We start from the raw sequence: 19,033 nt of genomic DNA on the forward strand, positions 1-19,033 counted from the left end.
ATATTTCAAAACTGTTAATTTCTAATATGGGAAATATCAAAAAACAAAAGCCACATAAATAAAACCTTTCATATCCTTCATGGTTTTTTTTAATGTAAGGAGGTTCCTAAAACTAAGTCTGACAACCACTGGTCTAAAGATATCTTTTCTTTCTTTTGTTTATTTTTTTACCCATGGCTATTTGTTTGTTTAAGACACAGTCTCTCTACATAGCCTTGGCTGGCCTAGAACTGTAGACCAGGCTGGCCTCAAATTCATAGAGATCTACCTGCCTCTGCCTCCAGGGTGCTGGGTTAAAGGTGTGTGCCACCACCACCACTGACTCCCATGGCTTTTAGCTTCCTCGAAATCCCAGCAATCCTCCTGCCTGTGTCTTCCAAGTACAGGGACTGCAGGTCTGCGCGCCCAGGTCTAGCTAACACAACCTTCTAACGTGGTTTCTTCGCTCCTAGTTAACCAGCCCTAAGTAATGATCCTTCCTACTCAGATACTTGACTCTCACCTGTTGTCCATTTCGAATAAACGTTCCAAACCAAGTCCTGACTTTCGCATTTGTTCCAAGAAGCAAGCCACTAACAAAGCAAACCAAGTCACTCACTCCGTCTTCACAAGTTTCAGTTTTAGTATGATCCAATGTCAAAGCTACTCCAAGGCCTGGCAAGTGACATTCTTCCACCTAACACAGCAGAGAAAACAAATTAAACTCAACACAGTAAGAAAAAGAGCCAGGACATTTCAAAATGTAATGCACCTCAAGTTCTGGGGAAGAGACCTCACAAAACATAAGGCCGCAGGGGGAGCGGCACACTCAGCATAGCATTAGAGCTCCCAGTTTCTCTAAGATTCTCAAACAGCCTGGAGGACAATCCTCTTAGGAAAGTGCGGTCACACAGAGACAAGAGCATCTCTTACCACCACGCCCCGGACCTTCAGGGCCTGAGAAGGATTCATTCTGCATAAGAATCGTAAGGCATCTGTCCTGCGCCTCCCTCCAAGACTTTCTTCATCTTGTCGTTCTCCATTTTTGATCAGGCCCCTACAAACTATTATTTAAGAGTCTCTATTATTTTAAGCTTTGTTAAGCTTTTATAAGTAAGGTGCTATAAGCCATTTCTTCATGCTTGAAAATTAACCACTATGCAGCTTACACAGTGTAGAAGGGAACTGTTGGGAACGTGACAGCACAGCAGCAGACAGCAGGTCAAAAGGTACAAAGGGATGAAAGGGACAACACGGAAGACACGAGGTCACACCCGCAACTACAAACCCAGAAAGACATGGCGACAAACAACTACATGTATGCACGCTGGCCATGGTGGTACACAACCTGTAATCACAGCACTAGGGAGACAGAGGGAAATCTCACACTGGAGGCCAGCCTGGGCTACATATGCGAGATCAAGGCCAACTGGGGCTAAAGAGTGATTCAGTGTCACAAGAGAAAAAAAAAAAAAAAAAAAGCTAGGGCTAAGCTCAGTAGAAGAGCACCAGACCAGCACCCATGTGGCTATGCAGTCAATTCCCAGAAAACAAAAATAACAACTAGCTCAGCCTATAGCACAGTAATTTGAGCTACCTGGGTATCAGGCAGGAGGAACACAAGTTCAAAGCCTGCTTCAGCAACAAAGTGAGTTCAAGTCTACATGGACATCTTATTGAGACCCTGTCTCAAAATGAGAAAGAGAAAAGAGAGAGGGGGGCACAACAGTGGCGAGACAGTGCAAGGCCTGCGGTCAGTCCCCAGTGCTGAAAATAAAAGGTGACTGGGGAAAACTACTGCCGAGAATCTACCCTTCAAAGCTAAAGGCATAGCTCACTGACAAAGCAAATAGCTCTGGGTTCAATCCCAAACACACATAAATAAAAACAAAATAAAAAATAAATTTAAATACTCTACACTACATGAAATTAAGGCAATTCAATGAAGAACACCAAAAATACTATCTCTGTAGATTAAGCCTTTTCTCTATGTTTTAAAAAGGACTTTAAAGTCAGTTGGCCATGGCAGCACACACCTATAATGCCAGCACTGGAAAGGAAGAGGTAGGCTACTTAAAGTTCAAGGTCACCCAGGCTGCAACAGTGAGACTCACAAAAATCAGAAAAGAGGGCTGTAAAGTGGCTGAGCAAGTCAAGGTGCTTGCCACCAAGACTTACAACTGAGTTCAATTCCTGGGACCCACATGGTAGGACAGTGCCTACTCATGGAAGTTGTCCTCTGATCTACACACACACACACACACACACACACACACACACACACACACACGCACACACGCACACACGCACACACGCACACGCACGCACGCACAATCAGAAGAAAAAAGAATTAACTACTTAAAATAAAAGCAGCAAGAATATATTTTGGGACTTATAACACTCGTGAATTAAATTAAAAAATAATACAAAGGAAGAAAGAGATAAAAGTAACAAGACATACCTAACTACCACAATAATTACATTAAATGGTTTATATATGTTATGTAGACTCTTCAATTAAAAGCCAGACTGGTCTGGGGTGTAGCTCAGAGGCAGACTACTTGCCTAGCATGTTAGTCACTGGGTTCCAAACCAGAACAGAAGGGAGGGGACACAGCACTAAATATGGAGCCATGCAGCCAGCACCACTCAGAAGGCAGAGAGAGGCAAAAGAATCACAAGTTCAAGGACAGCCCAGAATACAGAGCAAGACTCTGTCTTTAAAAAAAAAAAACAAAAAAACACCCTAAACAAGTCAAACCACAGTTCTCCAATATTTCATTTTTAAATTATATTTACCTTCATTAAAACTATCGGGAACATTGGCTACCAAGAGACATAAGAACCAGGCACCATTTCTAACATGTAGCAAGGCTTCGGCTACGTCGACTATGGGAAGCAAGGAAGGGAGCTCTGGAAGACAAAAGGCCCCCGTCACTACTGAGGCATGACCCTGAAGTGTTGTCCGCTCAACAGCTGCCATTTCAAAGAGGTCACCAAAATGCAACTCACTAGTACTAATAAAGTACTAGTTCCTTAGTCACATTAGCTAACTTCAGTTAACCTACTGTAGCCACATGAGGCAAGGCAGGGGCTACTAAGTGGACAACACAATGCAGAATGTGGCAGAAGTTTCCCTAAATAGCACTGGTCTAAGAAAGTATTTTCATAAAATCTTCACACTTCTATATCTTCTTGTTTTTATTTTATCATATACACCTATTAAAAAGAATCTAGAAAAGCAAAAAAAGATACAAAGAAAAAGAAATGTATGTTACCTCTAATCCTATTTATATGTATTTAATATATTTATAATATTAAAAATATTTAATATTTAATTTTAATCCTCTCAATTGATAATTTTAACATTAAGTAAAACTGAGATTATATTTACTCCCTCTGCCTTTTGCTTTTTGATCTAATACATTATGAACATTTTAAAATCACTAAAATTATAAATCATTAAATCAAATATACAAAGGTAATGTGTACATGATAATGGCATACTCTATAAATAGTCTAAGTCACTGGTCTTTGTTCTAATACTAGTCACTTTAATTTAAACTTTTTTTTTTCTCCCAAGACAAGGTTTCTCTGTATAGTCTTGGCTGCTCTGGAGCTCCCTCCGTAGACCAGGCTGGCCTTGAACTCACAGAGATCTGCCTACCTCTGCCTCCCGAGTGCTGGGATTAAAGGCATGCACCACCACGTCCAGCATAAATTAATTCTTAAAAAAAAAATTAAGCCGGGCAGTGGTGGCGCACACTTTTAATCCCAGCACTCGGGAGTCAGAGGCAGGTGGATCACTGTGAGTTTGAGGCCAGCTTGAGCTACAGAGTGAGTTCCAAGAAAGGCTCCAAAGCTACAGAGAAACCCTGTCTCAAAAAAAAAAAAAAAAGAAAAAAAAAAAAGATTTAATTTATGTGTCTATTCGAGGCTGCTAGATCCCAAGGAGCTGGAACTATAAGCAGTTGTGAGTCACCTGAACCAAACTAAGGTCCTCTGGCAGAGTATCAAGTGCTCTTAACCACTGAACCATTTCTCCAGCCCTTTAACTTAAAATTTTAAGACTTATTTTTAGTAAATAACTTTTACATTTTTAAGGTTTTTGTTTTGGTGTGTGTGTGTGGAGGGTGTTATTTGAAACATGATCTCACTCCCTACCCCAAGTGGTCTGGATTTTGTCACAATACTCCTGTCTCAGCCTCCCACATGCTAGACCCCACCCAGTTTTGATAATCCTTAAATACCAAATTTGGGACTGGAGAGAAGATGCTGCTCTTGCAAGAGGCCTGAGTCCCTGCATCCACATCAGGCGGCTCCTAACTGCCTACACCTCCAGTTTCAGGACATCCAGTGACACCCACAGACACACATTTAGCATTGCAGGCGAGCTAAGGAGTCACACAGTAACACTGCACTCGACACTCTATCTGAAATGTATCCTCACACCCAGTCAGTAAAGTACCTGCTTGTAAGATACAGAGAACATCTGCAGCTTCCTCCAAGTACACTGGACTCTCAAAGAGCTCAGACGACTTGAAAAAGAACTCTCCATTGGACTCCGATACCTTAGAGAAAAGAGGAAAAAAAGAAGGCAAGAACTATTAATTTCAAAGAATTTTTAATTTTTTTGTTTTTGAGCTCACAAATCGTAAGTTTATGTTGTGACTGTTTGAGGCAGGGTCTCACCATGTAGCTGTGGCTGGCCTGAACTCAGTACATAGACCAGGCCAGACTTTAGTCTACTGGCCTAGGATGGTATGAAACTCCTGATCTTGTCCCTGCCTCTCCAGCGCTGGGATTGAAGGTGTGACCCAGCACAGCCAGACTCAAGTCATCACTTTCAACACAACTAGTACGCTGCAGCAACAAAGTATGTGGGACCCTCTCAACTTTAAGCCGTTTAACCGTGACTATTACTCAGACATGGTAGCATTAGTCTCAGGAACTACACACTGGTTGCATCTTATAATCCCACCTTTTGAGAAGCTGAGGTAGAAGAATCTCAAGTTCCAAGGCCACCCTGGCACCTAGTGCAACTCTGTCCCATCCCCAAAAAAGGAGGAAGGGTGGGGAGAAGTTATTCCAATCTACATTTTTAGAGACACTTGAAATTAAAGGATAAGGTAAGCCAAGAAGCAATGTAGGAATGTTATCCATATAAGCTGTTGATTAAAAAACCCAAAACTAAGCCAAGTGTTGGTGGCAGACACCTTTAATCCCAGCACTCAGGAGGCAGAGGCAGATGGATCTCTGTGAGTTCAAGGCCAGCCTGGTCTACAGAGTGAGTTCCAGGACAGACAGGGCTACACAGAGAAACTCAGACAGGGCTATACAGAGAAACTGTGTCCTGAAAAACAAAATAAAACAACAACAACAAAAATCTAAGCTGCAAGATGGCTCAGCAGGTAAAAGCCCTTGCCCAAACTTCATGTCCTGCATATGATTCCCAGAAGCCATAGTAGAAACAGAGAGAGAACCCCTGAAAAATTAACCTCTGACTTCTATGTGTGCCAACCTATACATCCACACACAATAAAAAAAAATCATTTTTTTTAAATTGTAAGTTTAAAGCAGTATAACAAATACAAATTCATTTCATTCTAACGACCAACAGAGAAAAGCAAAATAACACAAAGACTGACACCTGGAGCCTGGAAAAGTGGTACAGGCCAGCAACCCTAGCACACAGAAAGCTGAGACAGGAAGATCAGAAGTCTGATGTCATCCTAAGCAAATAGGGAGCTCTGTCTCAAAAAAAAAGGGGGGGGGGGGCTGGAGAGATGGTGATGGCTCAGTGGTTAAGAGCACCGACTGCTCTTCCAGAGGTCCTGAGTTCAATTCCCAGCAACCACATGGTGGCTCACAACCATCTGTAATGAGATCTGGTGCCATCTTCTGGCCTGCAGGGACACATATATAGGCAGAATACTGTATACATAACATAATAAAATCTTAAAAAAAAAAAAAGTAGACAGAAATTTGACGGAGGGAACCAAAGAAAGATGAAGAAAATATCCACTATCTTCCTTAAATTCCCTACGGCAATCTGTCACCATATTTCCCACATGATAACAACGCCATGTTGGGCATTAAAAACCCTACAGAAGAAAAGGTCTCTTCTCAGGGCCACCATGTATTTATAAGATGTAGGAAAATCACAGAGTGTGGGAAAGTTTCAGGTAACCATAATTAGCCAAAGGTCCATGACTTAAACTAACCTATAACTTTCTTCTGTGTGTATACTTGTGTATGACGTATGTGTATGTATTCGTGTGAATGGAGATTAGAGGACAATATCCAGTATTAGTTCTCAACTTCCACCTTGCTTGAGACAAGGTCTCTCTCTCTCTCAAATTTATTTTATGTGTATTGGTGTTTTCCCTGTATATGTCTATACACCACCTGTGTGAGCTATGGACAATTGTAAGCTGCCATGCGGAGGCTGGGAATCAAACTGGGATCCCCCGTAAGAACAGTTAGTACTCTTAACTGATAAGCCATCTCTCCAACCCAAAGGGGCCCCTCTTTCTGTTGTTTGGTGTGTACACCAGGCTCCTTGCCAATTGAATGCCCATGGATTCTCCTGTCTCTCACCTCATGACAGTCCATTGGGATGACAGATGTACACCACCTCACACGGTGTGCACCGCCTCACACGGTGTGCACCACCTCCAGAGACTCCAAGTCAAGTCCTCACATCTGCTCAGCAAAGATTTTACCCACTTGAGCCATCTCCCCAGCCCAGAAAGAACTTTGGATAGTCTCCATTACAGACAATTAGGCAGTCTAGTGGGTGGAGCAAGCTAACCCATCATCCTGTATCTAGTTCAGCTTTGATACTCCTCACTCCATGTCACAGGAGGCATTTAATACCAGTATCTAGATGAACTGAACACATTTTTAAGTCACACTTTACAATATTTTATCCTATAATGGATAAGCAAAAAACAAAACAAACCAACCAAAATAGTATTAACAAACTTAGTGATTTATACAAGTTCAATTCCTTTGAACAGATGTTAGTGGCTAAGAGATGAAACGGCTCAGCTGGTTAAGAGTACCCGTTACACTTGCAAAGAATCCAGGTTTGGTCCCCAGCACGTACAATGTGGCTCACAATCAATAACTCCAGTCTGTTCATAAGAAATACTACGCTGTCTTCCGAACTCTGCAGGCACCAGGCCTTCATATAGTGCAGAGACATATAATCAAGCAAAACACTCATACATATAAAATAAAACTTAAAAATTATTTTAAAGATATTAAGAATCCATTATATAAATTCCATACACACAAAAAATACTGATGATGATGAATACAGAATACCTGGGCATGGTGGTACACACCCTTAATCCCAGCACTCAACAGGCAGAGGCAGGCAAACTCTGTGAGTTCGAAGCCAGCCTGGTCTACGTGAGTTCCAGGATAGCCAGGGCCATGTAGAAAGACTCTGTCTCAAAAAGCCAAAAAATAAACAAACAAACAAATAAATAAATAAATAAATAAATAAATAAATAGTGCAGAATGGCTATGAATGCAAGAAAATAGTAATTAGATAAAGAAAACTGCCTTTAACACATGCTTTTAAATCATTAAAGGCAGTGGTGGCACATGCCTTTAATCTCACTCAGGAGGCAAAGGCAGAAAGATCTCTGTGAATTCGAGGCCAGCCTGTCTACAGAGCAAGTTCCAGGACAGACAGGGCTACACAGAGAAACTGTCTCTGGGAGGAAAAAAAAAAATCACTTCCGTCTTTGAAAGAACACAAACCAAACAGAAATACTAGCAGAACACATAACCTGTCTGCATTCTTGCTTCTGTTTTTTTACTATTTTCTAGATGTAGATATCAAATCATAAATACTTTGGGCTGAGGATTTTTTTTTAACCACCTTGTTCATAATTGCCAACAGTTCACTAAGCACGAGCCGCAATCGACGAGGTGAATCACTGTGTTCAAATTCTAGCGTCAGTCCATGCTGCAGCTGTGATACCAGGATGCTCTCTCCACTGCCTCCTCCGAGCTTATGCCTAGTGAAGTGCAAACACAGAAAAGAAGTCACAAGCCTGGCCATCAGCACCTGTTACTGCTGTGGTAATACGGTGTAATGGAGTCATTCGAATGGCTTCCACTTCCTCTCAACTACTTAGTTTGTCTATGTATTCCAAGAGCTCACGAACTGTAAACTAACAACGGCCACTGACTTCTGTAACAAAGCCTCACTAACAGATACATGATGGGCCGGAAAGGATTTAACACCAGCCAGGAGTCTCAGAGAATCGATTGTGATCTTAAAAAGCTCAGTGATTCCAATAAAACCTTCCATCCTAGACATTATCCTACTCACTTCCCACTATGGGTAACTGACCTACTATGTAGCTAATCCTCTCTAGGTAACATTTGATAACACAGAAAGCTCTTAGAATTTTAACTATAAACAGAAAAGCCCTCTGGAAAATGTTCTCCAAATGTAAGTTTCTACTCTCTCTTCTCTGGGGCCCTGACAGCTCTGAGCACCACGTGATTCCTTCCTGTGGAATATCAAGTAAATCCCAGGCCACACAGAATGCAACTTTACCTAAGCTGTTGTTCTTTGCTGGCATCTTGTTCTAGGGCATGAAAGTCCACAGACAACAGTGCGACAATGGAGTTGACAGCTTCTACTCCAGACAGGAGGCGAAGAATAAGTTTTTTATCCTGAGCCCAGCTCTGACTCTGGTCAGCAGGAGCACAGAGTGCCATCCTCACCAAGCAGGGCAAGAGAAGTCTCAGTTCTGGATCACTTAAAGACGCCAGGCGAACAACATCCACCTTCTGCATGGCTTCAAAAGCAAAGGGGCTGACAAACTGAAGGCTTGTACACTCGGTCATCATCACTCTTGATCCTAATGAGTCAAAAACAACAAAATGAAAGCAGGTATCTAATTCCCACACATATGAAAACCCTTTTAAAAATCTGAAAACTAGTGGGGGACATTTAGTAGGTCCCTGTGTTGACAATGTGGCTGGTACAATTAAAGACCACGTTTCCCTGTCTCCCTGTTTCTACTGACATCTGGAATATGAGAAGAAAAGCTGCAGACTAAAGTCTCTTCCAAATTTAGGGATCCTTTGCCCTAATACTCTTTTATAAATACAGCATGAGCTCCAGAGAATGAAGTAACAGTAATATCACTACTTGGTGGAAAAATTCCAAGCTGAACCCTTCTATACTAAACACCAGTCCAAGACTTTCCTCCTTATGCCACTTGGATGAGCTCCATGAAATATGGAGAGAAAATGAATGGCCGCAGTTTCACAAGCGCACCTTGTATATCAGTTGAGCTTCCCTTTCCACCTCCCAACTAGATGGAGACCCTGGTAAATCATCTCATGGGCCAAAAGTAATGTCAGAGTCAAGGTTCTGAAAGCCACAACGCTATCCTGTATCCCTTATATTATAGGGGAGGTATACACGGTTGTATAGGCACAATCAGCTGAAGGATGAAAAAGACTCTCACTTGGACACTTGTGGATCTTGAATAAATGTTTAAAAGGCGGCAAAAAAGAGATGACATGAACAGAGAGCAGAAGCCACCCGGCCTGAAGACCCACTCACTAACAGAGATGTGGGTAAAGAGTCGTGGACAGAAATGTTGCTGTTTTCAATAGTAAGCGCCGGTCTTTTAACAGCAGAGTGAGCTCGAGGCAGAGGTGACAAGACCTGTGTGCTCAGGGGTCTCTGTCCGGTAGCAATGAAAACCGAGTGCCCCGAGCTACGAAGAGTCAGGCGTACTTCAGACAAAGCGGCACTTGGGCCCGAGAAGCCGACGCTTCATACCTTAAGATCTACCCTCCAGTCTCAAGAGACCCACTCAGATTCCGCGTCCGAGCGCCGGGCGAGGCAGAAATCGAGAGCGCGGTCCGTAGTTGGGCCTAGGCGATTATCCGGATCCCCAAACCCCGGCTGTGCCCGGGGTCGACTCAGTCACCAAGAACTCAGACGCTGGGACCAACCGGGTCGTCGACAGAGCCGGGGTGAGAATGGGGACACGGCAAAAAAAAAGGGGGGGCAGAAACGGCGGGGAAAGAGGGGAAAGCAGAGAAGACTTATTTCAACCTGCACCCTGCACCTCCATTCATCGCCAGCGTCTGCCCGCGCCGGCCACCGTACAGCACTGAGAGGACGTCGGCGGCTAGGGAAAAACCAGCTTGAGGCGCTGGGACCGCGCTGCGCGTGCGCGGCCCCTCCCCTTCCTCCTTCGCGGTGCTCCGTGCTTCCGAAAATGTGGAGCGTGGCTTTTACTCGTTCCTCTGCCTGAGCTTTCCCCTTGGGACCCATCAGAGTCGTCGCTAAACCGTCAGAGCAAAATTCCCCGCCGGGATTATCGCGACATTTAAATAACAATAGTGTATGTAAGAAGGAATGGTAAAGGTTGTTCCTTCCGTTCCTCCACCGAAAGTTGCTAATGGAACTTGAATGTAGCCTCCTTCAAAACCCTGCCGGTGCCATCTCCGCACCAAAGTTCTAGAATCATACAGGAGAATTTTTAAAGTAATGTGATGCATGCCTACACACTAATGGCCAAAGTATAATTTGCTTTGGGGCTTTTGTTTTGTGACGTGTACCCCAAATTACAAGCGCGTGCCACCATTTCTTGCTTGTATTTGGGATTTATTTTGTTTTTCAGACATGTTCTATGTAGTCATGGTTGGCCTGAAGATAATTATGTAGGCAAGGCTGACCTGAACCTTGTCACAATCCCCGTCTCCCAAATGCTGGTGTTAGAGCCTCCATGGCTTTCTCGGTTCTTTAGGCTACAAAAAATGCTTTCAGGAGTGTGGGTTTTAGGAATTCACTGGAATCTTCTAAAGAGGCTGTTTGGCATTTCACGAAAGAAAGTAAAAAACTTTCATCAACTTCTAAAAAGTCTCAACGCCTTGAAAATTACAAGTCTATATATCTCATATTAAATGTTTCTACAACCTAGATGCTCGTCAACTGAAGAATGAATTAAGAAAATGTGGTACATACACACAATGGAGTACTACTCAGCAAAGGAAAACAATGACAGCATGAAATTTTCAGGCAAATGGATGGAACTACAAATATCCTGAGTGAGGTAATCCAAACCCAGAAAGACAAACATGGTATGTACTCACTCATAAGTGGATACTAGATATAAAGCAAAGAACAATCAGACTGCAACCCACAGAACCAGGGAAGCTACATAACAGGGGGGACCCTAGGATGACTGTGGCTTATAATAAGTTTTGGTTTTACTCAAGCCTCAGTGAAACATTTCACTATTAGGATAAGAATTTGAACTGTATCAAGCTGATAATAGAAAAATAAATAAAAATGAAAAAAAAAAAAACAAAAAAAAACAAAAAACGAGATGGAGCCTCACTATGTAGCTCAGACTGGTCAGGAGATTCCCGCATTTTGGCATTACAGGATTATGCCACCCTGACCAGCTCATGTTTCTTGTTCCTGGTTCAGCCAAAGTGTATGTTACTTTCTGTTTCAAGTAATGTGCTAGGGATAAGTAATAAAATTCTTTTACAAAATTATATAGATTCACACACAGAGAGAGGGGAGGGAGGGAGAGAGAGAGACATGTAGTGACATTTGTTGCATGCATGTGTTTGCATGTGAAGGTCAGAAAACAATTTACAGAACGGAAGGTAAGTTTTCTCCTAACACCATGTGTGTCCTGGGGCTTGAATTCAGAATGTAAGACTCAGCAACCAGCACATGACATTGAGCTGTTTTTCATGCCCCTAAAGTATCTTATAAAAACTGTGGGGCTCTTCAGAGGACCTGAGTTCAGTTCCCAGCACCTGTATCTGGTGTTTCATAGCCACCATAACTCCAGATCCAAGGGACCTGACACCTTCTTCTGGCCTCTACAAGGCGTGCTTGCCTTCGAAAAACCAAAAAGAATAGAGTATCACTAGAGTTATCATTCCTTTAAAAAAAAAAAAAATTCTAAGTATTTCTAAGGCTCTGATAGAGGGATAGCCTCTGAAAAATAAACTGAACTTTCAGGGTAGACGATTAGCAAAGGAATGAAAGAACTAAGATGTGATAGTATTTCTCAAAATTCTCCACTTGATTAGAGTAATGCCTTTAGTACTGTGAACCAAAACATGCTCAATTATCTGTAACATATAAATGTATAAAGCATATACAATTATATGCCACAGACACAATTAGATGGTAACAAATGTCTTACCAAATACATAGTACTTGCTATATATCCTATTATTGGGAGGGTGGCACTGAGACAGGGTCTATTTATATATGAAGCCATAATAGTCAGGATCTTCCTACCTCAGCGTCCCAGTTCTTGGAATTACAGATGTACATCATCAGGCCCAATTCTATATCCCTTTTATCATTTTATTTATTTATTTATTTATTTTGGTTTTTTTGAGACAGGGTTTCTCTGTGTAGCTTTGTGCCTTTCCTAGAACTCACTTGGTAGCCCAGGCTGGCCTGGAACTCCCAGAGATCCTCCTGGCTCTGCTTCCCACGTGCTGGGATTAAAGGCATGTGCCACCACCGCCCAGCTTCATTCATTCATTCATTCATTCATTTATTTATTTATTTATTTTGAGACAGGGTTTCTCTGTGTAGTTTTGGTGTCTGTCCTGGATATCGCTCTATAGACCAGGCTGCCCTCGAACTCACAGAGATCTGACTGCCTCTGCCTCCAAAGTGCTGGGATTAAAGGCATGGGCCACCACTTCCTGGCTTCTATATCCTTTTTAAAAATTTGGCTAGTCACTATATAATTGAAAGCAATTTCACAAGTGTTAATGGGTTACAGTATACAATTATTGGCCTGACATTGTGGCGAACACCTTTAACCCCAACATTCAGGAGGCAGAGGCAGGCGGATCAGCCACATAAGAGACACTGGAGAAAGCGGAGAGGGAGTAAAGAGAGAACACTATTTATTTGGAATCTGAGCACATGGGAGGCTGAAGCAAAAGATTAAAAGTTGGAGGCCATCTGAGGTACATAGTGACTATCCCTCCCCCCCCCCCAAAAAAAAGGGAAAGACTGAGAGAATAAGCAATTTAACCTTCCTGGGTGTTCCTTTCACAGAAAAAAAAGGGAAAGAGGATCCAAGTATTGGTTTGAGGGACTAATGAGGATGGCCAGGAACTACATGATCTAACTCTAATTGTCTCTGAGCTCACGGTCACTAACAGATAGGTAACATTGTTTGTGTTCTGATAAATAAAGCTTGCCTGGAGCATCAGAGAAGCAGAGCAACCCACAATAACTTCTTACTTCTATGGAATGCTCAGACAGAAAGGGCCGGCCTTGTCTCTATGAATCCTCACACTGAATGGGCGAATCAATACAAATCCTCTTTCCACCTGCCTTATATTCCTGTCTCTAGTGCTGGAATTAAAGGCATGCACCACCACCAACCAGCTGTTTCTCTTTTAAATTGGTTCAATCTTCTGTAGCCCAGGGTGGCCTTGAACTCCTGATCTTCCTGCTTCCTCCTTCCAAGTGCTGGGACTGAAGGTGTGTCACCACTCATGGCCTGGCCTCTACAGTTAACTAATGGCTAGCTCCACCCTCTGATCTCCAGGCAAACTTTATTTGTCAGAACACAAAATATCACACAACAGTAGCATGAAGATACAGTCTTCACCTCAAGTTACAGAACAGAAAATCAACCCAGCCCGAATGAGTGAGTGCGAAAACATACCTATCTCAACCCTTGCCTCATTTTCCTTCCAGTCCCTGAGCACAGCTTGAATTCTTAAGCCAGAATGTGAAGGCCCTGTAAGACTGCACTCCCTTGCTCCTTAACTGCTTGGTAATAGTCCTTCAAATCAGAGGCACAATGCTTGCCAATTAAACTATTTGGATAATCATACAGAATTTGGCCACAACTGGAGTTTTAACCCAGTCTCCTCAGTTTCACTTCTTAAACTTAAGTCAGCTTTTTTAAAGTCAGTTTGTAAAACACCTCATACCTCAGATGTTTAGACAGATTATCTTCACAAATATTAAATAAGCCTTCAAAGTAGCACTAGGTCTAGCTGCCTCTAAATTACACTTTTAATCATCACAAACTTGATTATCACAGGACAATCTCACAAGTTCGAAGAGATAACCTTTCAATGACTATTGTCGTACAAAGCCCATTGCCATGTCCAACCACATGGGTATTTCATCAACTTTGTGATGACATTTTTTTCAAATGTTAACATCCCTGAATTGGGCTGCTTTATAATCAGTAGTGATGGTTTACTTGATAACATTTTTTCCTTACTGGTACACAAAGGTTGTCATAGTTACTGATGGCTTGGATTAGATGAACCACTGTTTAAGTCAGAAGACTTTCCCAGAGTAAGCAAGCATTCTTTTGACTCCATTTGCTTTCTCTCCCTACCCCTGGATGACTAAACAAACAAACAAACAAACAGTTTCTGGTGTAGCAGATGCTTTTCTGCATAAGTGAGCTTCAAGAAATTAATGGTCAAACTAATTAAAGAAGGGTCAGTACTGTTGGTAAATACTAATCAAGTTCCAGAAATACAAGGATCTTAAGACGACGTTTTTTTCTCAATGGGGGATGGTAATCTTAGCACTCAGGAAACAGAGTCTGGAGGACAGAGTTCAATGCCAGCTGGGGCTCTGGAGCAAGAACGTCTCAAAAACAACAAAAATCCCCACCCTTCTGTATGCATGTCCATTTCCATAGCTGTCTATGAATCAATGATCTCAAACAGTTTACTTGCTACTAGTTACCTACTATGTAAAATCTTTAAAAACTGTTTAAATTGATTTAATTTTATGTGTATAAGTGTTTTGCTTAAACTATTAAAAACAAGGAAAGCACCAGTTTCCATTCTTTGGTTACTTTGCAGTTTTCCACAGATTTCCTGGACCCTGTCTGCCAACCACTGAGGATGTGATTCAAGTAAATTATTGGCTGTCTCAAGTTTGACTTCCATTATGTGGTTTTACATTTTAGAACCTATAATCCTTCCTGCTGACCTTTTCGCCGAAGTGGGTGAAGGAATAAGGGAGGAAAAGCTGGGTACTACATTTTTTTGTCCTTTCATGTTTACTAGGAACTATCTAAAAATCCTTTCTAACACCTTTAACATCTATTTCTTACAAGCTTTTAACTTTCAAAATAAGAATTCCAAATAACTATAATATAGCTTCATTTACAGGAAAAACTCACATTTTCAGTGAGTCTTGGATTTATCATAAAAGGTTCAAAGTATGCTGGGCGGTGGTGGCTCACACCTTTAATCCCAGCACTCGGGAGGCAGAGGCAGGCGGATCTCCCAGCCTCGGCTACCAAGTGAGTTCCAGGAAAGGCGCAAAGCTACACAAAGAAACCCTGTCTCGAAAAAAACAAAACAAAACAAAACAAAAAAAAAAAAGGTTCAAAGTACTCAAGAATAGTTAAATGCCTAACTACAATGTTAAGTGTGCTGGGTTCCGACAATAACAATGGTTAAGAAAATAAACCCAATTTCTTGCCCTCGTGGAGGTTTTCGGTGGAGACAAATAATCATAATAAGTACAAACTGGGAAGCAGTGAAGAGAATGCACAAGAGTGTATTTCAAGGGAACTTGATCTACGGTTTATGTGGAAATGAACTCAGATGCTTAAAAAAGCTGGGAGGGAACACCTAGGATTCTTTTTGGGATTACAGAAACAAACAGAACTTGGTATTGGTGTTCTTCCTCACAGCAAGATGCCAATAAAAGGTTTTTGGTCACCAAAACCATTCCAAGAGCAGAAGGACCAAATTAAGAGTATAGTGCAAGCCAAGCGGTGGTGGCGCACACCTTTAATCCCAGCACTCTGGAGGCAGAGCCAGGCAGATCTCTGTGAGTTCAAGGCCAGCTTGGTCTACAGAGCAAGTTCCAGGATAGCCAAGGCTACACAGAGAAACCCTATCTTGAAGAACCAAAAGTGTATGTCGCAGGCTAGTTATATAGTGCATGCATGTAACGTTACCACTTACTAGGCTGAGCAAAGGATATGGCATTCTCAAGGTCAGCGTGGGTTATAACAAGAGATTGAGACTATGTTTCAAATAAGTGGATTTTAGTGGTGAACCCAGATAAAGTAATTTTACTTAATACTTGATATGGCATTGGAAAGGGGTAATTTAGACTAAAGGCAAGCCAACAGACATAAACAATTGATAAGCAAAACAAAGGCCAACAATTATCATTACTATTATTTGGGATTTAGCTCAGCTAGTCTCAAACCCAATGTCCTCCTTAGCTTCCTAAGTATTCACAATCCCCAGCCATTTTTTTTTGAGACAGTCTTGATATATCCCAGACTGGACTCAAATCGCCATCCTCTTGCCTTCACTTCCTGTGTACTGGGATTACAGACCTGCATCACCATGCCCTTGTAAACAACTAGTAAATGGCTACAACGAAGAGATTTTTATGGTCTATACAACCAGACAGATGGTAGTCTTATTCCGTGACAAAAAAACATAAGAACCACATGGATTTTTGTGGATAATTCATGTTATAAAGACTTTCTCAGAACAAAAAGAATTAAAAGAGCCAAGGCCTATACTATACCTGGGCATTCTGAACACAAGTTTATAAACACTACATGTTTTGAGACCTGTTTAAATTACTTTTTTTTTCCCTTTCTGTATAGTAGGTAGGAGCAAAATAAGGAGGTCTTTGGTTTTTACCTATATAACAGGTCATTCTTTAATACAGTTCTACTGGGCCATTCTTGGAAAGAAAACCAAAGAACACTACAAAACATCTTCTGGGCTGGGGAGATAGCTCAGTCAGAAAAGTTCTTGCCATACAAGCATGAAGACCTGAGTTGGACTCCAGAGCTCATGATAAAATGCCAAATGTAATGGTGAACAGTGTACCAGCACTGAGGAGGCAGAGGCAGGCAGAAGAATCCAGGTTTGCTGTGAGCACCAGCTGAGAGAGAGAATGTGCCTCAAACAAAACTGGACAGACAGCACCTTAGAAACAACAAGCAAAGAAGTGCTATGAACTCCACACACACGTATTAGCCTGAACACACCCATATACACATAACAATAAATCCATTTCCTTTATTCTTATACCGAATTTCCGTTTATACCTATAGGCAAGAGTTCTTTAATTTTTGGTCCAGGATTGGCACCATCCTACATTACACACAGGAACACACTGAACACTACAAGAATAATAAAATAGTGCCTCAGTAATAACACATTTGAGACAGTCTTAAAATAATAATAAACTTTCACCATGAGCTAAAAACAAAATTTTCTTACGTTGTTAAAAACAACAAAGCCAGGTAGTGGTGGTGCATGCCTTTACTCCCAGCACTCAGGAAGCAGAGGCAAGCGGATCTCTGTGAATTCGAGGACAGCCTGATCAACAACAGAGTGAGTTCTAGGACAGTCAGGGTCACACAGAGAAGCCTTGTCTTAAAAAAAAAAAAACAAATAAACAAAAAAACAAAAAAACAAAAAAAACAAAAAAAAAACAAACCTTTCAGTATCTTTTGGGGGAGGGGGAGGACTTTTCAAGACAAAGTTTCTCTGTGTATCCCTAGCTGTCCTGGAACTCGCTCTGTAGACCAGGCTGGCCTTGAACTCACAGAGATCTGCCTGTCTCTGCCTCGTGAGTGCTGGCATTAAAGGTGTGCACCACCATCGCCCAGCAAGCCTAGCCTGTTAACCTACGTCTACAGTCCCAGTATTTAGGAGGGAGGAGAGTCAGGAGTTCAGGAACACCCCTGGATACATAGCAAGTTCAAGGCCAGATTGGGCTACATGAGACCTAATCTAAAAATCTGTAACAAATTAAAGACAAATAAATGTATTAATACTCCAAATAGAAAAATTATTTCAGTTTACCTCAAAAATCTAACAAATACATTTATAAATATATAAACAGTGTGCTACTGATATCAAGGGCCTAGACAACGTCCACAAGTAAGTTATCTGTTCCTTGAAAATGTTCACCATCTTCCCCACACTTTTAACTCTCTGTATTCATTCCTTCAAAGGAACTCACACGGAGAACTATGACAGGAAAATTTTCGAAAGAAAAGTCTCAAAAAAGGAACCAACTACCATTCTTCAACTTCAGTCGTGGCTTATAACAGAATCATGAATCACACAGGTCCAATATAGAAACTGTTTGTTAGGGGTGAACAACAGAGGTACCGCTAAACAACTAGGATTACTAGTAAGTATCAAGACCTTAAGCATATAGTAAATGAAAGAAAACAAGCATGTCCTTAGGCAAACTGCCCAGTAGTTACTCTGGGACACTGTTTGCAGTGCTGGGGATTAGGCAAGGGTCTTGCATACACTAAGCAAGTGCTCTATCAATGAGGTATAATTTATAGTAGTCTCTAAACACTGGATTAGAGTACTGTAAACCAGAATAGAAAAGATGTGTGCAATTGTCCAAACAATGAGTATATTTCCCTTATAAAAATGCTTAATTTGTATGGCTCATATATAATACTAATAACAAGGTAGAAATGATTCAGTGGAAAACTATGAAATGGAATAATTTGAAGTACAAAGTTTCAATGCCATACACCTTCATTTATAGAAGTTTTTGAAATTGTTGGCAGAAACAATTTAAGTGACCACAATAATTTTGAGGTATCTCTTTAGCTTAAATCTGAACAAGGCACTTTATACCACTGCTTGCAGGACTCAGACACAGGTATTTTTGATACATTATTCATATTTTAATATTTAATGTTTTTCATGTCTCAAACATGTTTGTGCTCGCTCTCTCTCTCTCTCTCTCTCTCTCTCTCTCTCACACACACACACACACACACACACACACACACACACAGAGGACAGCTCTAAGTATGACTGTATGTTTGTTTTGGCTAAATAGTTAACACCAAATTAATTAATAAAAAGGAGCTGCTATGCATACGCGCACACGTTTATCATAAATAATGAACATCAGAAGAATTAACATTCTCTTCAAAAAAAAAAAAAAAAAACCTCCTTTAATCCCAGCACTTGGAAAGCACAAGCAAGGACATGTTTGTGA

The 19,033-nt window shown here is 41.4% G+C and overlaps 1 protein-coding gene and 1 long non-coding RNA gene across 2 annotated transcripts in view; one reads left to right on the forward strand and one right to left on the reverse strand.

Moving 5' to 3' along the window:
- Positions 1–10,475, reverse strand: part of Ints2 (integrator complex subunit 2) — a 48,399-nt gene extending 37,924 nt beyond the window's left edge. The window contains exons 1-7 of the mRNA XM_059271416.1: positions 9,806–10,475; positions 8,564–8,870; positions 7,877–8,015; positions 4,448–4,550; positions 2,779–2,892; positions 913–1,043; positions 503–676 (exon numbers count right to left, since the gene is read on the reverse strand). Of these exons, the coding sequence (XP_059127399.1) occupies positions 503–676; positions 913–1,043; positions 2,779–2,892; positions 4,448–4,550; positions 7,877–8,015; positions 8,564–8,859 (957 nt within the window). The 5' untranslated portion in view covers positions 8,860–8,870; positions 9,806–10,475. The remainder of the gene's footprint in view (positions 1–502; positions 677–912; positions 1,044–2,778; positions 2,893–4,447; positions 4,551–7,876; positions 8,016–8,563; positions 8,871–9,805) is intronic.
- A 7,483-nt stretch (positions 10,476–17,958) lies between these two features.
- The window catches only part of LOC131917534 (uncharacterized), a 28,494-nt gene continuing 27,419 nt past the window's right edge, over positions 17,959–19,033 (forward strand). Inside the window, exon 1 of the long non-coding RNA XR_009380685.1 lies at positions 17,959–18,196. This is a non-coding gene — a long non-coding RNA (uncharacterized LOC131917534). The remainder of the gene's footprint in view (positions 18,197–19,033) is intronic.

The sequence above is a fragment of the Peromyscus eremicus genome, chromosome 8a (genome assembly GCF_949786415.1).
Source record: "Peromyscus eremicus chromosome 8a, PerEre_H2_v1, whole genome shotgun sequence".
Taxonomy (NCBI): domain Eukaryota; kingdom Metazoa; phylum Chordata; class Mammalia; order Rodentia; family Cricetidae; genus Peromyscus; species Peromyscus eremicus.